The sequence below is a fragment of the Lacerta agilis genome, chromosome 6, assembly GCF_009819535.1.
Source record: "Lacerta agilis isolate rLacAgi1 chromosome 6, rLacAgi1.pri, whole genome shotgun sequence".
NCBI lineage: Eukaryota > Metazoa > Chordata > Lepidosauria > Squamata > Lacertidae > Lacerta > Lacerta agilis.
This window is the reverse complement of record NC_046317.1, coordinates 1,335,197-1,358,038: the sequence shown is the minus strand read 5'-3', so window position 1 is coordinate 1,358,038 and position 22,842 is coordinate 1,335,197. Positions and strand designations below refer to the sequence as shown.

Sequence of the window (22,842 nt, the reverse complement as noted above, 5' to 3'; positions counted from 1 at the left end):
CTATGTTTAATTAAAATAAAAAAACCAATTATAAATATTAAAGTGCTTGTCAATTATCCCATTGCCAGTGTTCTCATAGGCCAGATTGCAGGAAGAAAGGAGGAAATGGGGCTTCTTCTTTCTGAGTGACTGAGCAGGAAAACACCTGCACATTTTGCTGTACTGCCTTAAGTAAAAGGGTTAATAGCAGTGACTGTGTTTTCTTTTTAAATAGAAGCTGGACTTTCAGCAAAGGGCTCTGAAATATTTTGGGGAAGTGGGCGGAGGTTGGTGACAGAATGCCTCCTGCTCCAGTGCTGCCTACCTGCTCGCTGCTGCACCATAATGTCAGGCAATTGTCCTTGGCATGACTCCACATGGTCTCCATCCTGCTATCCTCACTGAGCAGCACCAGTTCCTTGCTGTCTGTAGGTCGGTAGCTGAACAACAGACAGCAGAAACAAGTGAATACAGAAGCACCCCTCTCTCCTCAGTAGAGGTGGATCTGGCAGAGTGAGGCCAGGGCACATCTCTTACCTCAGTTTCGTGTGCTGGGGTGAGAGTCCCAGCTTCAGGCACACTTTCTCCAAGAGGTTGCAGTAAGACACCTCGGGGCTCCCTTGCAGGGCTATCGTGTATTTGTAATGCACCTTGACAATGTAGGGGGTGTCCAGGCCAACGAACTGTAGGAGGAGGGAAAAGGTACAGGAGTGCCATGGTCTTTTAATTTTTCAAAAATAAGTTGAAATGTCTTCTCGGGATCCTGTTCAGCAGAAGGGAAAGAGCGCTCAATTTCTGAAGCAAATGGTGATGTACTGGGAACTCTGCCATGAGATGGAATCCTTGTCCTTTAAAAATCTAAAAAGTGTGCTCTGTATATGCTCAGAGGCAACTTGTTATTTATTTACAATCTTTACAACACCACCCAATCGCAAAGTTCTGTGGGGAGATCATGCTATTAAAATACAATGGCAGCCCATAAAAGCAAAGACTAAAAAAAGAAGTAGTAAAATCAGTATAACTAAGGGACAGTAAAAGCAAAAAGCTCCTTATCTCACCCCCTAAAAACCAGGAAGTAGGCACCAGGGGAGCATCTCACAGTCAGTGTGTTCCTACCAAAAAGGCCTTCTGCCTCACAGATACACTCCACACCTGACTTGGCTGCCACATACAGCAAAGATCACCAGAACATGGATAATGGAAACAAGACTACCTCTGTCCAGGTAGGTCGCAATTGGCATATCAGTCTAAGCTGCTAAAATGTGTTCAGGGGTCACTGGGGCCTCTAATCACACTGCTGGGTTAAAAAGCACCTCTGGGCGGCAAACATGACCCTTTAGGACAAGACTGGAGACCCTATGACCCCCGCAAATCCCCTCAGCCTCAGCCAGGGGTAATGGTAACTGTAGTCCCAGCAACATCTGGAGGAACACAGGCTCCCTATCCCTGCTTTGGGGGCTGGGGGAGTAACAAACCCCATTAGAACAAATTGAATACCACCCACAAACAACCATCTAGTCTGGACTGAGCCACAGTTTAGTGAGCCTCAACCAGTCCGTTATTGTGCCTAGGTACTGATTTAGCACACCCTGTGCCACACCTGAGTTTGATGAGAGAGAGAGAACACTTAGTGTCACTCGCATCTTGGTGACATCTCAGTCGAACTCTGGGTTACCACTTCCAGTGGTTTCAGGTAGTTGTTAAAGGGGATGGGTGATAGAACAGAACCCTGTAGGACCCCAAAGCATAATTACTGGATGGGGTAAGGGAGGGGCTTGTTGACCACCAAGCCCACAGCTCTACCTTCTGTAGCTGGTCCTCCTCCAAGGAGCAGAACCACTGCAGAAAGTTACCCCCAACATGAATATTACAGTCTTACAGTCCAGGGGAATATCCTGCTATGGCAAGCCATGGAGAGGTCCGAGAGAATCAACAGGCTTGTCTTCCCCACTCTTTCTCTCATGGCAAATCAGGCTTGAAAGCCAACTTAAATGGATGTAGAACACCAGTGAAATCAAAGTTAGTTGACTGGTAACCCCTAAGGTTTTTATTTTAAATTTTGACTTCAAGGAAAATTGGCATGGTTAAAGGATGAGTGGCTGGGCTACAAAACCAGGGGTAATTGCAAGAGCTATTTCTTTGTATGCTATTTGTTTATCAATACAAAAGCTTCGGCCCAGTATACCTGAAGGAGTGTCTCTACCCCCATCGTTCAACCCGGACACTGAGGTCCAGCTCCAAGGGCCTTCATTGCAAGAAGTGTGGTTACAGGAACCAGGCAAATGGCCTGCCCTCTGGAACGCCCTCCCATCAGATGTCAAACAAGTAAACAACTATCTGACTTTTTGAAGACATCCAAAGGCAGCCCTGTATAGGGAAGTTTTTTATTTTGATATTTTACGGTGGTTTTATAATTTGTTGGAAATGCCCAGAATGGCTGGAGCAACCCAGTCAGATGGGTGGCGTTTGTTTGTTTATTACATATGGACACTGAACTATCAAAATTGAAATCAAAACTTTGGGACCCTTAGGTTTCCAGTTGGCCATGTTCAAATGCAGAGCGTGAGAACTCCCCAGCCCCAGCCCTGCCTCAATTTGTTTTGGTTCAGTTATGCATCAATACATCACACAAATTCTTAGGCTTGTGTCCCATGTCCAGAAGCTCACACTGCAAGGTGGTCATTTACCTGTGGTGCTATTTTCTCATCTGGAAGAAAAAGAAAAGCAGTTTTGTGAGCAGGGAATAACAAAAAAAAAATGTGCTGGGGGGGGGGGTACATGGGCAGCAGCTGTTGCTCCCAGCGTGATTCAGAACCATACAGAATTGGGGTTCTAAATCATGCAGAGAAGGCTCCCCACTTCAGAAACTTCACTTTCACTCCAACTCATAAAGAGTGATGGGCAAAGTGACAGGGAGAGAGGGAAGAGCTTAGTACATTTTCCCCTGCTTCCCCTCTTTCTGTGTAGCCTTTATACTTGTGCAGCATTCCAGATAGAATCATAGAATCATAGAGTTGGAAGAGACCACCAGGGCCATCCAGTCCAACCCCCTGCCAAACAGGAAACACCATCAAAGCATTCCTGACAGATGGCTGTCAAGCCTCCACTTAAAGACCTCCAAAGAAGGAGACTCCACCACACTCCTTGGCAGCAAATTCCACTGTCGAACAGCTCTCACTGTCAGGAAGTTCTTCCTAGATAGAGCTACTGTCATATATGCATTGGACCTTGGAAAGGATTCACTGTCTAGTACTCTTACTTACCTGAGGGACACCTCTCAAGGCAATCTGGGGCAGCAAAGCTGGGTGGAGGAGGGATGTCAACATCTGCACCAATTCCTTGCTGTATGAAATGGAAACAAGTGTGACTGCCGTGCACCTGTGCCTGGCGCCTGCTGAAGTTGCTGCATCAATCGCAGAAATAAGCAATGCAAAATACGCAAGGAAGCGAAAGAACAGGCGAGATCTGGAGTAACTCTGTAATATTCCACAGCCAGAAAGTGTTTAACTTGATGGAAGAGTTTTAAACTTGAAACCTTGCCTAACCGTTCACCAACAAGTTATCCAATTAACCATTCCAGGAGCCTGCAAATGAGCTTATATTAGATTCTATTGCCTATTGCGTTCTGAGAAGAAGTTTTACATGCATAATCCAGTCTCACACATTACTGTACTCATGCCATTCCTTCAAAAAGAGACCATGTGAGCAGGCAACCATTTGACCCTGACTCTGCAGGGAGGGCTGAGTTCAAATCTCAACTGTTCTTTGGCAAGTTATTATCTTCCCAGGTGCTTTCCTTTGCCTGTGGGTTTTACAATCAGGGAAAGAAAAATATTAAATATAATGGTCTTATTATTGACAATTCAGAATATTTCCTCTGTAGCATTTTCCAGGATTATCTGTTCCTTGTACTTTATATTTGTTCCTGTGATGAATTTGTATGTTTGCCTTATTTCTTTAGTGTTTTATAATTTAAGAAGTCTAGGTTTTGTTTTATAAATTTGAAATTAAGTATTTCCAGACTTTCCTTTCTATCCAGAATAATAACAAGAGACTAGACCAAATGATATATGGACAGTAAAGCAAAGTGCCCTGGTCATGACACCAGAAGTGGAAATAGACATAAGTGGAAATGAATGGTGTGCATATTCATCCATAATATTCAAGACACCTTACCTGTCCACTAATGTTACAACGGTAGCCATTTCCCTACCTGACATCTTTGGTGGGGAAACACACCATGTTGGTGATGTTGGCACATGGGCAAATAGGGCTAGGGTTACGGAGGGAGAGAGAGGGGAACCAAACACACACTCCCATTTTTGGCAAGCAGCCTTGTATACATTATCATGTCAAGTTTTGCCCTAAGAATGAATATATTCTCTTACCTGCCTTGAAGAGAATTTCATTTCCATTGGCTCTAGGAAGTTGCAGGGTATGATCCCTTGCTGTATGAAAAGCAAACCAAGATATTGCTAGGAGACAGGATGGTGTCAGAGTTGTACCTTGTGGGCAAAGGAAAGACTCCAAGACTGCGCACACGGGGCTCTGTCACCCCTCCAGATTCTAATCTCCAGATTTTGAATGGCAGCATTTTAACTTCCCTGATTCACTCCATCAGGCCTAAGCAGGCTGCTTAACATGAAAAGTTGCCTGAAGGTGCTGAGAGGTGGCTGGGGTGGGGGGGTGGGGTCTCAGTTTCTTTCATCTCAGGGCAACTTCTCATACTCCCTTCTGATCGTTTACCTAATTTTTGTGTAGTGCTTCCCTACTATGGGGAATCATAGAATTGGAAGAGGTCCTGAGGGACATTTAGTCCAACCCTCTGCAATTCAGAAATCTCAACTAAGGCATCCATGACAGATGACCATTCTACCTCTGCTTAAAAACCTCCAAGGAAGGAGAGTCCACCCCCTCTCATGGCAGTCTGTTCCACTGTTGAACAGCTCTTACTGTCAGAAAGTTCTTCCTAATGTTCAGTCAGAATCGCCTTTCTTGTAACTTAAATCCATTGATTCGGGTCCTAGCCTCTGGAGCAAGAGAAAACAAGCTTGCTCCATCTTCCATGTGACAGCCCTTTGGATATTATGGCTATCATAGCTCCTCTTGGTCTCTTTAGCAGGCTAAACATGCCCAGTTCTCTCAACTGTTCCTCATAAGGCTTGGTTTCCAGACCCTTTATCAACTGTTGTATTGTACAGCAGAAAACAGCCCAAATATGAACATGCAAAACCCACCTGCAACTATGCCACCATATATTGGATCCAAGAAGGCATGTCTCCTTTACATGGGGTCTAGCAGAGCTGGGCAGAAGACAAGCCTATGGGACGGTACTATTCTGTCTCAGAAGAATTAGTCCACATCAGAACTCGAGCCCACAGCACATTCTGAACTACGTGTCACTGTGCTGAGCCCCTATATCTGATGTAGCTCAACAGTGCCACCTAGTGCACATGTGGTTTTTCACCCCCTGCAGTGAATCCTGAGTAGACAGCTATCTACTGTTTAATTGAAGACAAGTAGAATGCAACCCCAAAATGGCACCAACAGTTCATGACAGTGGAACAACAGTGCAGGTGTTCTCTGTAGAATTACCCTTGCTGGCCTTATACCTTCCCATTAAAGACAACAGTAGCCCAGTTGTCTTTCGCCTTCTTCAAGACAAAAACAATGTTTCCAGGAAGGACTTCAAGTTCCGCTGCTGTTTCTGGTATGAATTCGTACAGGACTCTGTGAGGTTCTCCTTGCAGGGCCCTGCATGACAAATCAGCTGACAGTTTCATCATCATCATCATCTGATTGCTTCAGTGCACATCCAAGTCCCTGGGAATGCAAGGGGATGAGTGCAAAAAACATCCCACCAGTGAGCTAGATGTGTGGGGAAATAGTCAGGTGGCTGCTTTCTTTTGTTTTGCACATGTGCCCAGAGGTCACCTATTTATATTGTTGAAACAGCCAGCATTACAACAGCGAATCCTAAGTGGAATAGTTTGTGCAAACATCCCAAGCATAGACTATTGTATTTCAAAAGTTGCATTTCATATCACTATGTGTTTGCTCGTTTGGAATGTTTCATTTCCTTTTTTTTTCCCTAATGAAGCAAAAAGGTGGGGGTGTAAATTGTGTTTCTGTTAAGATGGTGTAGAATAGATTCATAGGTCAGTCTCCAATCAAGCAGCTGTCCGAGAACAATAACTTTTGGCTGTGCAACAGAACTTCCCCTCCCTCTTTTCTGCCCATGCATTTCCCATGTGCCCCCTAAATCGATTGTGTTGGTTCAATCAACCCTCTGGAGCAGAGCTGGGGAGGGTGTGGGGGACACACAGGAAGAGGAGAGGAAGTTCCATTGCAGAAGTGGAAATCCTTGTGCTAACAGAAATATTTTGTCAGATACCACCCAGAAATATTGTCATAATGAAGACACCCAGACTTCACGGTGCTGTACTCAGTTCTAAACATATTTCTGAGTTTATTTTCACTATTCATTATCTAGTCATAGGAGAGCAGAATCTCCTACGAATCACTTTCTAGACCAATATGGGAACTACTGAATGCTGGGGTTCTCTGCAGTTTATTGACCTTACCTGAGGGCTTCTGGTGATTTTGGTCTGGGAGGTGGTTCTGATGTCTGCAAGCAACATATTTTAGCATTAACCTCTCCTCTATTCTGCAGTTAACTTTAAAGTCAGGCCCTGTGTTCAGGATCTATCTGGCCTGAAGAGAGAAGTGTTTCAGACTAGAGTGGGGTTGGAAGTCTTGTCATTGCTACCAAGGCAGCCCAAGGCGTTTTGCTGCCTGAGGCAAGAGACAAGATGGCATCCTCCCATTCCTTGTACAGAAGCTGGCTGGACTGGCAGCTGAATCTTACTTCAACACTGGCAGCAGGACAGCACCTCCCACTGCATCTCCAGGGCAGCAGGCTAGTAGTTTAGGTGGTGCATTGACACTTACTACTCTGCCTAGCAACCACTTTCTGCCCACTTACACAAATGCTGCAGTGCTTGCATGCATCCCAGAGGAACACAGGCACACACCCAATGCTTGCTGGAGTGTGTGGGGGCTGCGCTGCCTGCCCCTCTGCCTGAAAACTTGATCAGGGATCTTTCCCAGTGCTGCTGCCTCCAGTTCATTGACGGTAAGACTGAGGATACATTACAGTTTAAATCACAGCCAGGTCATTATTTTTCTCAATTCAGATCGAAGCTGGTTTGGGGAGAAGTGCATCAAAATGTTCTGTCATAGAAAAGTCCTCTGTCTTACCTGGGGCTGAAGAGGCGCAAAGCCTGAAAACTCATCATTGTCAACCACAGAAGCCACAACCTGGAGTTAGAAGGAGGAACATGCTTAATAGCTTTATTCACACTGGTAATGTCAAATGGTTTATGCTCTCTCAATCTAGTTTTCTGCTAGGCTGCTCATATTAACCTCCTGAGTGCTGCATCTTCAGCACTATATAGATAAAAGTAATTATTGGTAGGGTTCCCTATTTCTCTCCTTTGTTGGGGACTCACTGAAGTTTTATTCCTTGCCAATAAGCTGAATTCATAGAATTGCAGAGTTGGAAGGGACCCCAAGGGTCATCTAGTTCAACCCCCTGCAATACAGGAATTTCAACTAAAGCATCTATGGCAGATAGTCACCCAACCTCTGCTTAAAAACTTCCAGTGAAGGAGAGCCCATCCCCTTCCGAGGGAGTCTGTTCCACAGTCAAACAGCTCTTACTGTTAGAAAGTTCTTCCCAATGCTTAGTCGGAATCTTCTTTCTTGTAACTTGAAGCCCTTGGTTGGGGCCTAACCTCCACAGCAGGAGAAAACAATCCTGCTCCATCCTCCATATCACAGCCCTTGAGATATTTGAAGGTGGCTTTCATATCTCCTCTCAGTCTCCTCTTTTCCAGGCTAAACATACCCAGCTTCCTCAACTGTTCCTCATAAGGCTTGGTTTCCAAACCCTTAATCATCTTGGTTGCCCTCCTCTGCACACATTCCAGCTTGCCAATATCTTTCTTGATTTGCGGTGCCCAGAACTGGGCCCAGAACTCCAGGTGTGGTCTGACCAAGACAAAATAGAGAGGCGCTATTGCATACCTTGATCTAGACACTAGCAGGAAGGAGAGGAGAGGGAAATCCCATTGGGCAAGTGGAGGTCTGCTTATTTGAGCAACACAACAAAATCACAATCTAAAAACTTGCACACGCTCTTTGAATTGAATAGTAAAAGGAGGATTCTTATCTGAAAGCATTAGTTTTTTATTACGGTGTGCTTTGGAAAAAATTATTATTATAAAATTATGGCTCCAGTTAGTTGCTGGCGTTTCAGGCAGCCTCTGTGGCTGTTTCTTTCACAGGTTGTGGCTGTCTCCATGCTACGAGAAGCTTCACTTGCAGATTTCTGCATATCAAACTACTGTTAAAGGCACCAGAGCAGGCCAGGTTGTGTTTTTCTAGACAGCTGGCAACTCTATTACTGTCTAACATGAATGACCTTTTAGGAATACAAGTGAAATTTGCTTGGTAGTTCCACTTCTGCCATAGATTAACTTCCTACCATAGATTTCCCTAAGTAATCTTTCTTCTCCAGCTGCGCCACTTGCTTCTCATTTGGCCGAAACAACTTCCCTTCAGGGATCACAAAGGGCTGAAACAATCTTTGCTTCTGCAAAACATACACAAAAGTCAATCACTTCACCATTTTCCAAGGCCATCTGCTAAAAAACATGGCATAATAATCCCCAGCATGCTTTGTCCGATATTTGTGTACCATGCTTGTTACACATAGGATAATGAGGGCCATACTATAGCTCAGCCTCCCCCAACCTGGTGCTCTCCAGATGTGGTTGAACTACAACTCTCATCTTCCCTGACAATTGCCCATGCTGGCTGAAGCTGATGGCAGTAGGAGTTACTGCAAAATCTGGAAGGTACTAGATTGAGGGACACTGTTATAGTCATCATTCTAACAACCAAATACAAAGGAAGACTGGATTCCTATGCAACTTTAAACAGTAGTACAGGAGACAAAATTTCAAAACACAGCTTTCCCTCATTTCTGCACAACTATTTTCCCCAACAACATGCACATATACATATCTTGATGGGATTGCCAGGTCTCAGGGTCCAAATGCAAGTTTCAGGAGCTGTTTCTTGATCCCCAGAGCAAAGCGGTAACATTGCTACATTCTTAAATAGAACGGTCACACAATGCACCACCTCTAAAGTTATAAAGCCTTTGGATTTTGAGCCTAGGCTAATTGATTGCCGTTTCCTTCGTTTTCTTACCAGGATGGATTCCATGGCCCTGTCGATTTTGTTGTGACGGGGTTCGCTCTTCAGTTTCATTGCCCTTGCCAGATGCTCCTCAGCCTTCTTCCACTCCTCCAGCTTGGAATGGGCAAGGGCTATGTTGTATAACACCTGTTGGGAAAAGGGGCAGGAGTGCCAGAGAATAACAGTCTGAACCTAATCACATTTCCTTGGATGGAGTAGCAGGTAGAATGCTGAGAGGACCTGGATTCAAATTCCTGAAGCTAACAAGATGCCTTTGGGATGGTCTCTCACCCAGAATGAGAACAGTATTTGTCGAATACAAGGCCATTCCAGAGCCTGGACTGATGGACTTCCACTCACGGTTACCTGCCTCAATGTCAGGGATGGGCAAGAGCCTGAGGAGTGGGGGGATGTGCAGGCAGAGGAGGCATGGGGCAGGAGGATGATCCAGGGGAAGGGGTGAGCGATTTGTGGGGTTCTGAGTCACCTGTGAAGCCGGTGCCAGGGGGCAGTGGTAGAGGAGAGTCAAGGGGAAGAGATTGGGTAGCCAGAGATGAGAGGAAAGGAGGTGTAAGGGAGTCTCAGTGGCGGAAGTTGGTCACAGAGAATCATGCCTTTGGAATCTCCCCCATCCTCCCCTCCGCTGTCTCCATGCACAAAGAAGGGGTAGTAACTAGAGCTGCCGCTCAGGAGTGTGCTTGAGCACACCGCAGCAGAAAAGTCCATTAAAGTAAGCTGGAAGGGGCGTTGTCACGCTGTTGCTCCAATTGTCTGGATCAGAGCCCAGGGCTGTAGATGCAGATTGCCTAGGCAGCTACCATAGATGGCAGGTTGTGTGTGTGAGCCTTTGGGAGCTGATGTAGCCTAGTGGTTTGCCAATGAAGAAATAAGCTTGTTCCAAACGCTTGTCTTTGGGCTGGGAGCCTCGCGGGGTTGAGCTCATTGGAAGAAGGCAAGACACAAACAAAATAACTGATTTTAAAAAGCAAGTAAGCTTGGGATGGCAAAATGCTCAAACTGAGGCATTGTCCACTGAGCCAGCTGGCTGCTTCGCCTGGTATTCCTCAAACCCCAAACTTACCTCACAGGCAAACAACCTAAACTGCAGGCCAAGGATCTTGTAGTCTATTAGGTTGTTCCCTCGCAGCTGAGCAAATGCCTCTTTCAAGTCATTAATGGCTGACTCATACCTGGAAAGCAAGGAAGGAGAGTAAGTACTTCTGGGGCAAACAAAATGGCAGGATATTTTGACGGCCCTCAGAAGTGCTTTCGTCCATTCAAAGACCATTGTTCTAATTATTCCTTTTTATTCACATCGTAGGACATGCTCCAAAGGAGGTTTCTATGTCTTTTTCCAAGTTATATTTTTTCTGTGATTGTGATATTGAGTATTAAAGGTTTTTATGAATCAATTTTTGTATATAGTTCATATTTAAACAACAACGCAATACAGTGCTGAAGCTGTATGCACTCTGAATTTGCTGGGCTGCTGTCTTTTCAGAGTATGTAAACTTAGCATCTTTTTAGATTGCATAATTTTGTTCTGGTTTGTATGTTACAGATTTCCCTTGATAAAGAGCTTCATTAAAACATGTTGGGAACAATTTCTATTTACACAGCTCTCTCTTTTTTCTTCCGGGTTTTTTCAATACAGCTGTCTTTGATCCTCTCTCTTGCATTTTGGAGCCACCCTCAGGAACTGCCAGGAAATCTGTCAAATGTAGCTGTGCGAGTCTTCACCAATTTCATGCAAGCACAGAAAACGCTGAGCTTAGCACCAATCACAAAAGTGAGAATCTAAGTTTTCTTCCTCCCCACCCCCACCCCCATTTTTTCTTTTAAAAGACACAGGAAGTTCCTAGCCCTCACAGAAGGGAAGGCAGATTTAAAAGTGTTTGAGCAATGCCTGGCAAAACCTACTGTTCACTAACTACAAATAACTGAAATAATTACATTTCTTCTCCAGCCTCTTTCCTCTTCTGCTGTTCTAATTAAAATGGCACTAAATTATTACAACCACTACTTCTTCTACTACTATGTAAGTATTATTATTATTTATCTATTCATATAAAAGTAGAATTTATGTAAATCTGACAGGGAACAGAATAAATTACACAAAATAAGAATATATAGGCAAATGTGTCTGAGTCGCATAATTTATGCAGGTTCTCTTGGTCCGGATTTTGGGTTATTGCAACCCATTTATTTTTATTATTATATCACTTTAACAGTCATGGAGAATTCTGGGAATGGTAGTTTGCCAAGGGTGCTGGGAATTATAGCTCCATAAGGTTAACAAACCCTTAACAAACTGCAATTCCCAGGATACTTTGGGGGAAGCCATGACTGTTTAGATGGTCCAAGAGTGCTTTAAATGTATGGCATGGATATGACTAGCGGGAACTGTCTGAACTGATGAACATCAAGTTTGTGGGGAGGGAAGTCTTAGGCTGGTTGCTGCTGCCCAGGAGGACTCCCCTGCCTGAGTGCCTGAGGGCCCCGTTCTTGCCACTCACCACCTGGCCCAGGGCGGGGCCTGGTAAGGCCTCAAAAGGACTGCTGCTGCCTCTGCTTTGCTGCTGGTTGCTGCTGCCCAGGAGGACCCCCCTGCCTGAGTGCCTGAGGGCCCCGTTCCTGCCACTCACCACCTGGCCCAGGGCGGGGCCTGGTAAGGCTACAAAAGGACTGCTGCTGCCTCTGCTTTGCTGCTGGTTGCTGCTGCCCAGGAGGACTCCCCTGCCTGAGTGCCTGAGGGCCCCGTTCCTGCCACTCACCACCTGGCCCAGGGCGGGGCCTGGTAAGGCTAAAAAAGGACTGCTGCTGCCTCTGCTTTGCTGCTGGTTGCTGCTGCCCAGGAGGACCCCCCTGCCTGAGTGCCTGAGGGCCCCGTTCCTGCCACTCACCACCTGGCCCAGGGCGGGGCCTGGTAAGGCTACAAAAGGACTGCTGCTGCCTCTGCTTTGCTGCTGGTTGCTGCTGCCCAGGAGGACCCCCCTGCCTGAGTGCCTGAGGGCCCCGTTCCTGCCACTCACCACCTGGCCCAGGGCGGGGCCTGAAAAGGCTACAAAAGGACTGCTGCTGCCTCTGCTTTGCTGCTGGTTGCTGCTGCCCAGGAGGACCCCCCTGCCTGAGTGCCTGAGGGCCCCGTTCCTGCCACTCACCACCTGGCCCAGGGCGGGGCCTGAAAAGGCTACAAAAGGACTGCTGCTGCCTCTGCTTTGCTGCTGGTTGCTGCTGCCCAGGAGGACTCCCCTGCCTGAGTGCCTGAGGGCCCCGTTCCTGCCACTCACCACCTGGCCCAGGGCGGGGCCTGGTAAGGCCATAAAAGGACTGCTGCTGCCTCTGCTTTGCTGCTGGTTGCTGCTGCCCAGGAGGACTCACCTGCCTGAGTGCCCCGTTCCTGCCACTCACCACCTGGCCCAGGGCGGGGCCTGGTAAGGCTACAAAAGGACTGCTGCTGCCTCTGCTTTGCTGCTGGTTGCTGCTGCCCAGGAGGACTCCCCTGCCTGAGTGCCTGAGGGCCCCGTTCCTGCCACTCACCACCTGGCCCAGGGCGGGGCCTGGTAAGGCTACAAAAGGACTGCTGCTGCCTCTGCTTTGCTGCTGGTTGCTGCTGCCCAGGAGGACTCCCCTGCCTGAGTGCCTGAGGGCCCCGTTCCTGCCACTCACCACCTGGCCCAGGGCGGGGCCTGGTAAGGCTACAAAAGGACTGCTGCTGCCTCTGCTTTGCTGCTGGTTGCTGCTGCCCAGGAGGACCCCCCTGCCTGAGTGCCTGAGGGCCCCGTTCCTGCCACTCACCACCTGGCCCAGGGCGGGGCCTGGTAAGGCCTCAAAAGGACTGCTGCTGCCTCTGCTTTGCTGCTGGTTGCTGCTGCCCAGGAGGACTCCCCTGCCTGAGTGCCTGAGGGCCCCGTTCCTGCCACTCACCACCTGGCCCAGGGCGGGGCCTGAAAAGGCCTCAAAAGGACTGCTGCTGCCTCTGCTTTGCTGCTGGTTGCTGCTGCCCAGGAGGACCCCCCTGCCTGAGTGCCTGAGGGCCCCGTTCCTGCCACTCACCACCTGGCCCAGGGCGGGGCCTGGTAAGGCCTCAAAAGGACTGCTGCTGCCTCTGCTTTGCTGCTGGTTGCTGCTGCCCAGGAGGACCCCCCTGCCTGAGTGCCTGAGGGCCCCGTTCCTGCCACTCACCACCTGGCCCAGGGCGGGGCCTGGTAAGGCTACAAAAGGACTGCTGCTGCCTCTGCTTTGCTGCTGGTTGCTGCTGCCCAGGAGGACTCCCCTGCCTGAGTGCCTGAGGGCCCCGTTCCTGCCACTCACCACCTGGCCCAGGGCGGGGCCTGAAAAGGCTACAAAAGGACTGCTGCTGCCTCTGCTTTGCTGCTGGTTGCTGCTGCCCAGGAGGACTCCCCTGCCTGAGTGCCTGAGGGCCCCGTTCCTGCCACTCACCACCTGGCCCAGGGCGGGGCCTGGTAAGGCCTCAAAAGGACTGCTGCTGCCTCTGCTTTGCTGCTGGTTGCTGCTGCCCAGGAGGACCCCCCTGCCTGAGTGCCTGAGGGCCCCGTTCCTGCCACTCACCACCTGGCCCAGGGCGGGGCCTGAAAAGGCTACAAAAGGACTGCTGCTGCCTCTGCTTTGCTGCTGGTTGCTGCTGCCCAGGAGGACTCCCCTGCCTGAGTGCCTGAGGGCCCCGTTCCTGCCACTCACCACCTGGCCCAGGGCGGGGCCTGGTAAGGCCTCAAAAGGACTGCTGCTGCCTCTGCTTTGCTGCTGGTTGCTGCTGCCCAGGAGGACTCCCCTGCCTGAGTGCCTGAGGGCCCCGTTCCTGCCACTCACCACCTGGCCCAGGGCGGGGCCTGAAAAGGCCTCAAAAGGACTGCTGCTGCCTCTGCTTTGCTGCTGGTTGCTGCTGCCCAGGAGGACCCCCCTGCCTGAGTGCCTGAGGGCCCCGTTCCTGCCACTCACCACCTGGCCCAGGGCGGGGCCTGAAAAGGCCTCAAAAGGACTGCTGCTGCCTCTGCTTTGCTGCTGGTTGCTGCTGCCCAGGAGGACCCCCCTGCCTGAGTGCCTGAGGGCCCCGTTCCTGCCACTCACCACCTGGCCCAGGGCGGGGCCTGGTAAGGCCTCAAAAGGACTGCTGCTGCCTCTGCTTTGCTGCTGGTTGCTGCTGCCCAGGAGGACCCCCCTGCCTGAGTGCCTGAGGGCCCCGTTCCTGCCACTCACCACCTGGCCCAGGGCGGGGCCTGGTAAGGCCTCAAAAGGACTGCTGCTGCCTCTGCTTTGCTGCTGGTTGCTGCTGCCCAGGAGGACTCCCCTGCCTGAGTGCCTGAGGGCCCCGTTCCTGCCACTCACCACCTGGCCCAGGGCGGGGCCTGGTAAGGGCTCAAAAGGACTGCTGCTGCCTCTGCTTTGCTGCTGGTTGCTGCTGCCCAGGAGGACCCCCCTGCCTGAGTGCCTGAGGGCCCCGTTCCTGCCACTCACCACCTGGCCCAGGGCGGGGCCTGGTAAGGCCTCAAAAGGACTGCTGCTGCCTCTGCTTTGCTGCTGGTTGCTGCTGCCCAGGAGGACTCCCCTGCCTGAGTGCCTGAGGGCCCCGTTCCTGCCACTCACCACCTGGCCCAGGGCGGGGCCTGAAAAGGCCTCAAAAGGACTGCTGCTGCCTCTGCTTTGCTGCTGGTTGCTGCTGCCCAGGAGGACCCCCCTGCCTGAGTGCCTGAGGGCCCCGTTCCTGCCACTCACCACCTGGCCCAGGGCGGGGCCTGGTAAGGGCTCAAAAGGACTGCTGCTGCCTCTGCTTTGCTGCTGGTTGCTGCTGCCCAGGAGGACCCCCCTGCCTGAGTGCCTGAGGGCCCCGTTCCTGCCACTCACCACCTGGCCCAGGGCGGGGCCTGGTAAGGCTACAAAAGGACTGCTGCTGCCTCTGCTTTGCTGCTGGTTGCTGCTGCCCAGGAGGACTCCCCTGCCTGAGTGCCTGAGGGCCCCGTTCCTGCCACTCACCACCTGGCCCAGGGCGGGGCCTGGTAAGGCTACAAAAGGACTGCTGCTGCCTCTGCTTTGCTGCTGGTTGCTGCTGCCCAGGAGGACTCCCCTGCCTGAGTGCCTGAGGGCCCCGTTCCTGCCACTCACCACCTGGCCCAGGGCGGGGCCTGGTAAGGCTACAAAAGGACTGCTGCTGCCTCTGCTTTGCTGCTGGTTGCTGCTGCCCAGGAGGACCCCCCTGCCTGAGTGCCTGAGGGCCCCGTTCCTGCCACTCACCACCTGGCCCAGGGCGGGGCCTGGTAAGGCTACAAAAGGACTGCTGCTGCCTCTGCTTTGCTGCTGGTTGCTGCTGCCCAGGAGGACTCCCCTGCCTGAGTGCCTGAGTGCTGCTGCTGTCCAGCTCTTTTTTTAAATGTTTTTTTTTCTTTTTTCTTTTTTTCTTAAATGTTTTAAAATGTTTCTATTATTATTATTATTTCTTTTCATCTTTTTAAGTTTTCTTGTTGTGGGGGTGGGATAGATGTTTAGTGGGGTTTTGAGTTTTGTATAATTTTGGTTACTTGTAATTTTTATAGTTTTTGGTTTGTATTGTTGTGTTTTGTTTTCTGTTTTTATATAGGTTTAATTTTGTTCTTAAGGGGTGGGGTCAGGGCTGCCTGGGAGGGGGTCCCGGCCAACAAAATGGCTGGGGCAGGTTCCACAGGGTGGGATGCACTGGGACAACCGATCTCAGTGATCACGGGCAGGAGGAGGAGTTACGCTAAGACCAGACCATGTCATTGCCGAGGAGGCAGGTTTAGTCGTTGTCTGAGGACTATTCCTGCCTCCGGGTCTGGTCCTGACCGGACGGATACTGGATTCAGCAAGGGATACCCACATGACCTGAAGATGCTGCTGTGCAATGCCAGGTCAATGTTGAATAAAACCACTGCCATCCACGACTTGATTGTGGATGGTGGACTTGACCTGGCATGTGTAACAGAGACTTGGTTGGATGAAGCGGATGGGCCTGTCCTTGCCGCTGCTTGTCCACCAGGTTTCTCTTACGCACAGCAACCCAGGCCATCTGGGCGGGGAGGGGGGGTTGCAGTGATTTTTAGGAAGTCATTAGTTTGCACCAGGCGTCCTATTGGGAAGACCCAGTTCTCTGAGTGCATGTTCTGGAAGTTGGGCAATAGGGGCAGTACAGGATTCCTTTTGGTGTACCGACCTCCCCGCTGCACCAAGGATTCCCTGCCCGAGCTGCTTCAGGTCGTGGCGGATGTTCTCCTGGAGTCACCTAGTTTGGTCGTCCTAGGGGATTTTAACATCCATGCCGACACGACCTTACAAGGGGCCGCTCGGGACTTCGTGGAAAGCATGGCCTCCATGGGGCTGTCCCTGAATAAGTCTGGTCCAACTCATAGCCAAGGACATGCCTTAGACCTGGTATTCACCTCTATGGATGTTGGTGATCTGACATTAAAAAAAAGTGAAACTAAAGAAGTGCCATGGTCAGATCACTTCCTGGTACAACTGGACTTCTCCGCAACCCTTCCCCTCTGCAGGGAGGTGGGACCAATTCGGATGGTCCGCCCCCGCCACTTAATGGATCCAAATGGTTTCCAGAGAGTGGTAGGGGATACTTTATCCCATGTTGATGGCCTTTCAGCCGATTCCCTGGTGGCCCGCTGGAATGTGGAGCTAACCAGGGCTATTGACTGTTTGGCTCCGAAGAGCCCTCTCCGGTTGCATGGAGCCCGGACAGCCCCGTGGTTTTCCCCGGAGCTGAGGGCGATGAAACAATCGTTGAGACGGCTAGAGCGCCGGTGGCAGAAAACCCATTCTGAATCCGACCGAACACAGGTTAGAGCTCAACGTCGAGCCTACCAAGTGGCGATAGCGACGGCGAAGAAGACTTTCTTCACCGCCTCTATTGCATCTGCGGAAAATAGCAGCAGGAGACTCTTTCAGGTGGTTCGGAATCTATCGGAGCCACCTTCGTCATCGGGGCCTGGTAGGGACCCCAAGATCTCCTGCAATGCGTTTGCAAAGTTTTTTGCAGATAAAATCGCTCAGATTCGGAAAGAGATAGACTCCACCGTGGGAGCAGGGCCAGGGCGGGAGAGTGCCAGAGTCCTGTCTAGTCCAGTTGCGTGGGATCAATTTCAGTCTGTTACCTCCGAGGATGTGGACAGGCTGCTTGGACGAGTGAAACCAACCACCTGTCTCCTTGATCCTTGCCCATCCTGGCTTATAAAAGCTAGCCGGGAGGGGCTGGGCGATGGGCTGCGCGGGGTGGTGAATGCTTCCCTCTGTGAGGGAGCCTTCCCAGCCCCGCTGAAAGAGGCGGTCATCAAACCGCTTCTTAAAAAAACATCTTTAGACCCGGCCAATATGGCCAACTATCGCCCAGTCTCAAATCTACCATTCTTGGGCAAGGTGATTGAGAGGGTGGTTGCTGAACAACTCCAGGCACGCCTGGAAGAAGCGGACCATTTGGATCCCTTCCAATCGGGATTCAGGCCTCACCATGGGACTGAAACCGCCTTGGTCGCGCTGGTCGATGATCTCCGGCGGGCTAGGGACAAAGGTGAGAGCTGTTTCCTAGTTCTGCTGGATCTCTCAGCGGCCTTTGACACCATCGACCATAACATCCTTCTAGACCGGCTAGAGGGGTTGGGAGCTGGAGGCACTGTTATACAGTGGTTCCGCTCCTTCCTCCTGGGCCGTGTTCAGAAAGTGGTGGTGGGGGATGAGTGTTCAGACCCCTGGGCTCTCACTTGTGGGGTGCCTCAGGGTTCTGTCCTCTCCCCCATGCTTTTTAATATCTATATGAAGCCGCTGGGAGAGATCATCAGGGGGTTTGGGCTGGGTGTTCATCAGTATGCGGATGATACCCAGCTCTACCTCTCTTTCAAATCAGAACCAGTGAAGGCCGTGAAGGTCCTGTGTGAGTGCCTGGAGGCGGTTGGAGGATGGATGGCGGCTAACAGATTGAGGTTGAATCCTGACAAGACAGAAGTACTGTTCTTGGGGGACAGGAGGAGGGCAGGTGTGGAGGATTCCCTGGTCCTGAATGGGGTAACTGTGCCCCTGAAGGACCAGGTGCGCAGCCTGGGAGTCATTTTGGACTCACAGCTGTCCATGGAAGCGCAGGTTAATTCTGTATCCAGGGCAGCTGTCTACCAGCTCCACCTGGTACGCAGGCTGAGACCCTACCTGCCCGCGGACTGTCTCACCAAAGTGGTGCATGCTCTGGTTATCTCCCGCTTGGACTACTGCAATGCGCTCTATGTGGGGCTGCCTTTGAAGGTGACCCGGAAACTGCAATTAATCCAAAATGCGGCAGCTAGACTGGTGACTGGGAGTGGCCGCCGAGACCACATAACACCGGTCCTGAGAGATCTGCATTGGCTCCCAGTACGTTTCCGAGCACAATTCAAAGTGTTGGTGCTGACCTTTAAAGCCCTAAACGGCCTCGGTCCTGTATACCTGAAGGAGCGTCTCCACCCCCATCATTCAGCCCGGACACTGAGATCCAGCGCCGAGGGCCTTCTGTCTGTTCCCTCACTGCGAGAAGCAAAACTACAGGGAACCAGGCAGAGGGCCTTCTCGGTAGTGGCGCCCGCCCTGTGGAACGCCCTCCCATCACAGGTCAGGGAAATAAACAACTACCTGACATTCAGAAAAAACCTGAAGGCAGCCCTTTTTAGGGAAGTTTTTAATGTTTGATATTGTTGTATTTGGTTTCTGTTGGAAGCCGCCCAGAGTGGCTGGGGAAATCCAGCCAGATGGGCGGGGTACAAATAATAAATATTATTATTATTATTATTATTAGTAACTTACTTTATTATATAAATTCATGTTATTTCCAACACTCAACTACTTTTTATTTATTTATGTATATTTTGGATGTAAAATGACAATTATGATGTATATTAAAAAGAAAATTTAATAAAGATGATATGCAAAAAAACAACAACCAAAAACTGTCCCATTAACTCTGTAGGGCAGAGCTTTCCAAACTTTTCATGTTGGTGACACACTTTTTAAATATGCCTCACTTGGCAACACAGTAATTCAGTTTTACTAGCAAACAGGAGGTTAAATAACCCCTTTCTAACCCTGTGAGGAGCGTGGGGAACATTCGTGCACCCTCTCCCTCCCATACTCCATGGTGGCGCCTCCTCCCTCCCTCCCTCCTCCTGGCTTTTTCCCGCCCTGCCTAGAGGAGGAAGGGGGCTGGGCTGAGTGCCATTTTAAGCAGCCCCTCTCCTTTTTCACCACTCATCTTCCCACCACCGCCCTGGTGCTCTTGTGAGCCCAAGAGCGGAGCAGACAAGCTTGCTCTGCCAACCCACGAGAAGCTGGAGCAGCGGTGGCAGTGGCGGCGGCAGCCCCTGGGAAGGTAAGCGCAGCGGCTGGGGGTGGGGAAGAGGAGGACTATTTGCCCCCCTCGCCTTTTCTTCCAGCTCCCCCCCCCCCAGTGCTGCTTCTCTGGCCCGCCACAAGGTCTGAGGGACAGTGGACCAGCCCATGGCTAAAAAAAATTGCTGACTCCTGGGTAAGGCTGTTGTCGTGCGGCAGTTTGTGTGGCTGCCAATAGGTGGTCACGATAACTGCAGCATGAGGAACTGCAGGCCAGTGAGCAAGCAGCATGGGTGGCAAGCAGACCAGGCGAGGTGTTAAGTGAGGAGGAAGGTACTGTGAAGGGCACCCCCCCCCTCCACTGAACAGACCCACAGCGAGCTTTAATGGTAGACGGAGTTGGGAGTTGGGGGTGAGCTGTGAGGGAAATGTAACAGGAGGGAGATTTGGTCATTTGTGGGGGAAGGCCAATTGGCAATGTGGCAGGTGAGGTTGGTGAGTGCAGCAAGCAGAGTCACCATCCCCTAGTTTTATTTAAAAAAAAAAAAACTATTGAAATGTTTTTATTTTCAACTGTATTTGGTTTCTTTTGCTTTGTTTTTTGCTGCCCAGGGCTCCTTTGAGAGGAAGAGCCAGGATAGAAAATAATAATAACAACTCACATTTCCATCTGGTAAGCCACAGATCCTCGGTGGAAGTAGGCCACTGCTAAGTGTTTGTCATTGTTAATGCTTCTGGTAAGAGCCTGAAGGAAGCAGACGTTATGAAGACATAGGCATGATTCACACAAAGTATCCAACACCAGAGTCAGCAACATCAGTGACCTCCAGCCTCTACTCACAACCTGACAGGTTCCACCCAGGACCATCAAGTTTCTAGTAAACGTAAAGGTACCCCTGACCATCAGGTCCAGTCGTGTCCAACTCTGGGGTTGTGGCGCTCATCTTGCTCTACAGGCCAAGGGAGCTGGCGTTTGTCCGCAGACAGCTTCCGGGTCATGTGGCCAGCATGACTAAGCCGCTTCTGGCAAACCAGGGCAGCGCACGGAAATGCCGTTTACCTTCCCACTGGAGTGGTACCTATTTATCTACTTGCACTTTCAAACTCTTAGATTGCCAGGAGCTGGGACTGAGCAACGGGAGCTCACCCCGTCACAGGGATTTAAACCGCCAACCTTCTGATCAGCAAGCCCTAGACTCTGTGGTTTAACCCACAGCGCCACCTGGGTCCCTCCAAGTTTCTAGCTCTACCTGTTATTGCTCTGTCCCCTGGCTGCACCTGGCGGGGAAGTATTGCTTTGGAAAACAAAACCCAGCAACTCTGCAAGAGTGTTAGCTGTGTTTGGGTAGGCAGTTCAAAAATCCATTGCGGACCTGAACTAGCCAGTTATCCTCTGAGTCAAACCTGTGACATGACCCTGCAATGTACAGAAGGTTTCTCTTGTGCACCCTTTTATGCAATTTCCTTTTATACTATTAGATTTGAAATATCTGCTGCAGCTCACTTTTACAGCACTGGCTGGTGGGTGCAAGGCTATTATTATGCACTGCTCCACTCTTCAGCGTCTGAACAATTGGTGAACTTTACAATTGCAGCTTTTGTGGTTTCACTGGCCCTGTACAATTACTCTGACCACCATGCTGGGCCTGAGCCGGTCCCTAGTTCTAGGAACTTCTGAGGAAGTAGTTGAATGGTGTGACAGTTTGGCTCATAATAATATAATATTTAATCAGTCAATCATCTTTATACAGTACTCTTTCACTGTTCAAATCACAATGTAGTGTTTCATAATTAATATGCATCATAATAATTATATTTATAGTGTGCCCTTTGCTCAAAGTGTACAGGATTCTATCTTTACCACCACCTCCCACAATTTAGTTTTTGCCACGACCCTGTGACACAGGTTAGGCTGAGATAAAATGACTAGCGCTAGCTCACCCATCCCTGCGAGTAGAAAATTAACAAATCAAGGAGACAGCTACACTAAACCTTCACCCCTGGTCTGCTAGCTTACTACATGCAGGGGAGGTTTGTTTATTTGCTCGTTTGTCTGTTTGTTTTGAAAAACCTACAGCCCATACCAGTACAATTCTAAATTCTTATTTGGTGTAATATGTAGAAGAATACCCAGCTCTTTTTAGCACAGATCTTGCCAGTTAAATCAACTGCAACTCAGAACTGCTGTAATAAAAAAATGTGAAACTTTACTTTGTTCTCTGCTGGCTTTTTGCAAATCCCTCTCCCTGAAAGTTCTTTCAGTATATGTCCTCAGCTGCAGCAGCCACCCACCAGTTAGTTAGGTTTTTTTTTTTTTAAAGAAACCCTGCACAATATTAAGACTTGCCCACTTTACCTGCTGGGCCTCCTCCAAATTCCCCATGATCAGGTGGATGCAGCCGATGTTAAAGCAGATTTTGGAAGAAGGCTTCTGAACCGCAGTGAAGGCGGCCAGGGCTCCTGCCCAGTCTTTGCGATCTGCCGCAGATACACCCTCGCTCCAGAGGCGGATGGTCTCCACCAGGGACATGGCCAAGGACTCCGGGGCAGGCGATGTCCCCCTTGCCTCCTGGACTTTCTGCCAATGTGCTCTGCCTGCTCTCCCTCTGCAAAGACCTTCGGTGAGTGTCGCAAACAGACCAGGAAGTGTCTGCACTCAACTAAGAACCGAAAAGGGCCTGAAGGTGATGTAATACCAACTGGCTTTCTGAACAGAGCCCTCTCTGTGTAGGTCGGCTTGCGCATGGTGCACTTTCTGAGAGTGACTCCTCCCCTTCCAGCTACAGCGATGCCTTCCCTTTTCTGAATTTCACTTTCCTAAGATCTTAATAATAAGAGAAAATAGACAGAGCCTCTGCAGATTCCCCTCCTGCCTGTGAGAGCTGTGTTTGTACTGACTAGTACTGCTGCCACCTCCGTTTTGCACATCCACGCTAAGTTCACAGCTGAGGTGACATTTGAACTCAGGGCTTCCAGGCTCACAGCACACACTCTTTGCTGCTGGGCGCCCCTATTGCCATCAGAGGGTATGGAGTTGTGTGACCCCCGAGCCAAGGAGATAAATAACTATACAGCCTTAGAATGCAGCCCTGTATAGGGAAGTGTTTTTTTTGTTTTTGTTTTTTTTAAGGTTTACTATATGTTGAAAGAGGCCTAGAGTGGCTGGGGCAACCCAGTGAGATGGGCGGGGAATAAATAATAAAATTATTGTTATGTCCCTGTTTTCATCAGATAAATGTTGGAGATGATGTCTCCCAACCCCCAACAGTAAGG

At 49.9% G+C, this 22,842-nt stretch overlaps 1 protein-coding gene across 1 annotated transcript in view; it reads right to left on the bottom strand.

Moving 5' to 3' along the window:
* Positions 1 to 22,119, bottom strand: part of NCF2 (neutrophil cytosolic factor 2) — a 28,037-nt gene extending 5,918 nt beyond the window's left edge. Inside the window, exons 1-13 of the mRNA XM_033151174.1 lie at positions 21,926 to 22,119; positions 20,232 to 20,314; positions 10,328 to 10,436; positions 9,259 to 9,393; positions 8,528 to 8,635; positions 7,240 to 7,299; positions 6,564 to 6,607; positions 5,592 to 5,733; positions 4,368 to 4,427; positions 3,243 to 3,321; positions 2,667 to 2,686; positions 517 to 662; positions 305 to 419 (exon numbers count right to left, since the gene is read on the bottom strand). Of these exons, the coding sequence (XP_033007065.1) occupies positions 305 to 419; positions 517 to 662; positions 2,667 to 2,686; positions 3,243 to 3,321; positions 4,368 to 4,427; positions 5,592 to 5,733; positions 6,564 to 6,607; positions 7,240 to 7,299; positions 8,528 to 8,635; positions 9,259 to 9,393; positions 10,328 to 10,436; positions 20,232 to 20,314; positions 21,926 to 22,099 (1,275 nt within the window). The 5' untranslated portion in view covers positions 22,100 to 22,119. The remainder of the gene's footprint in view (positions 1 to 304; positions 420 to 516; positions 663 to 2,666; positions 2,687 to 3,242; positions 3,322 to 4,367; positions 4,428 to 5,591; positions 5,734 to 6,563; positions 6,608 to 7,239; positions 7,300 to 8,527; positions 8,636 to 9,258; positions 9,394 to 10,327; positions 10,437 to 20,231; positions 20,315 to 21,925) is intronic.
* Positions 22,120 to 22,842: the final 723 nt, after the last annotated feature.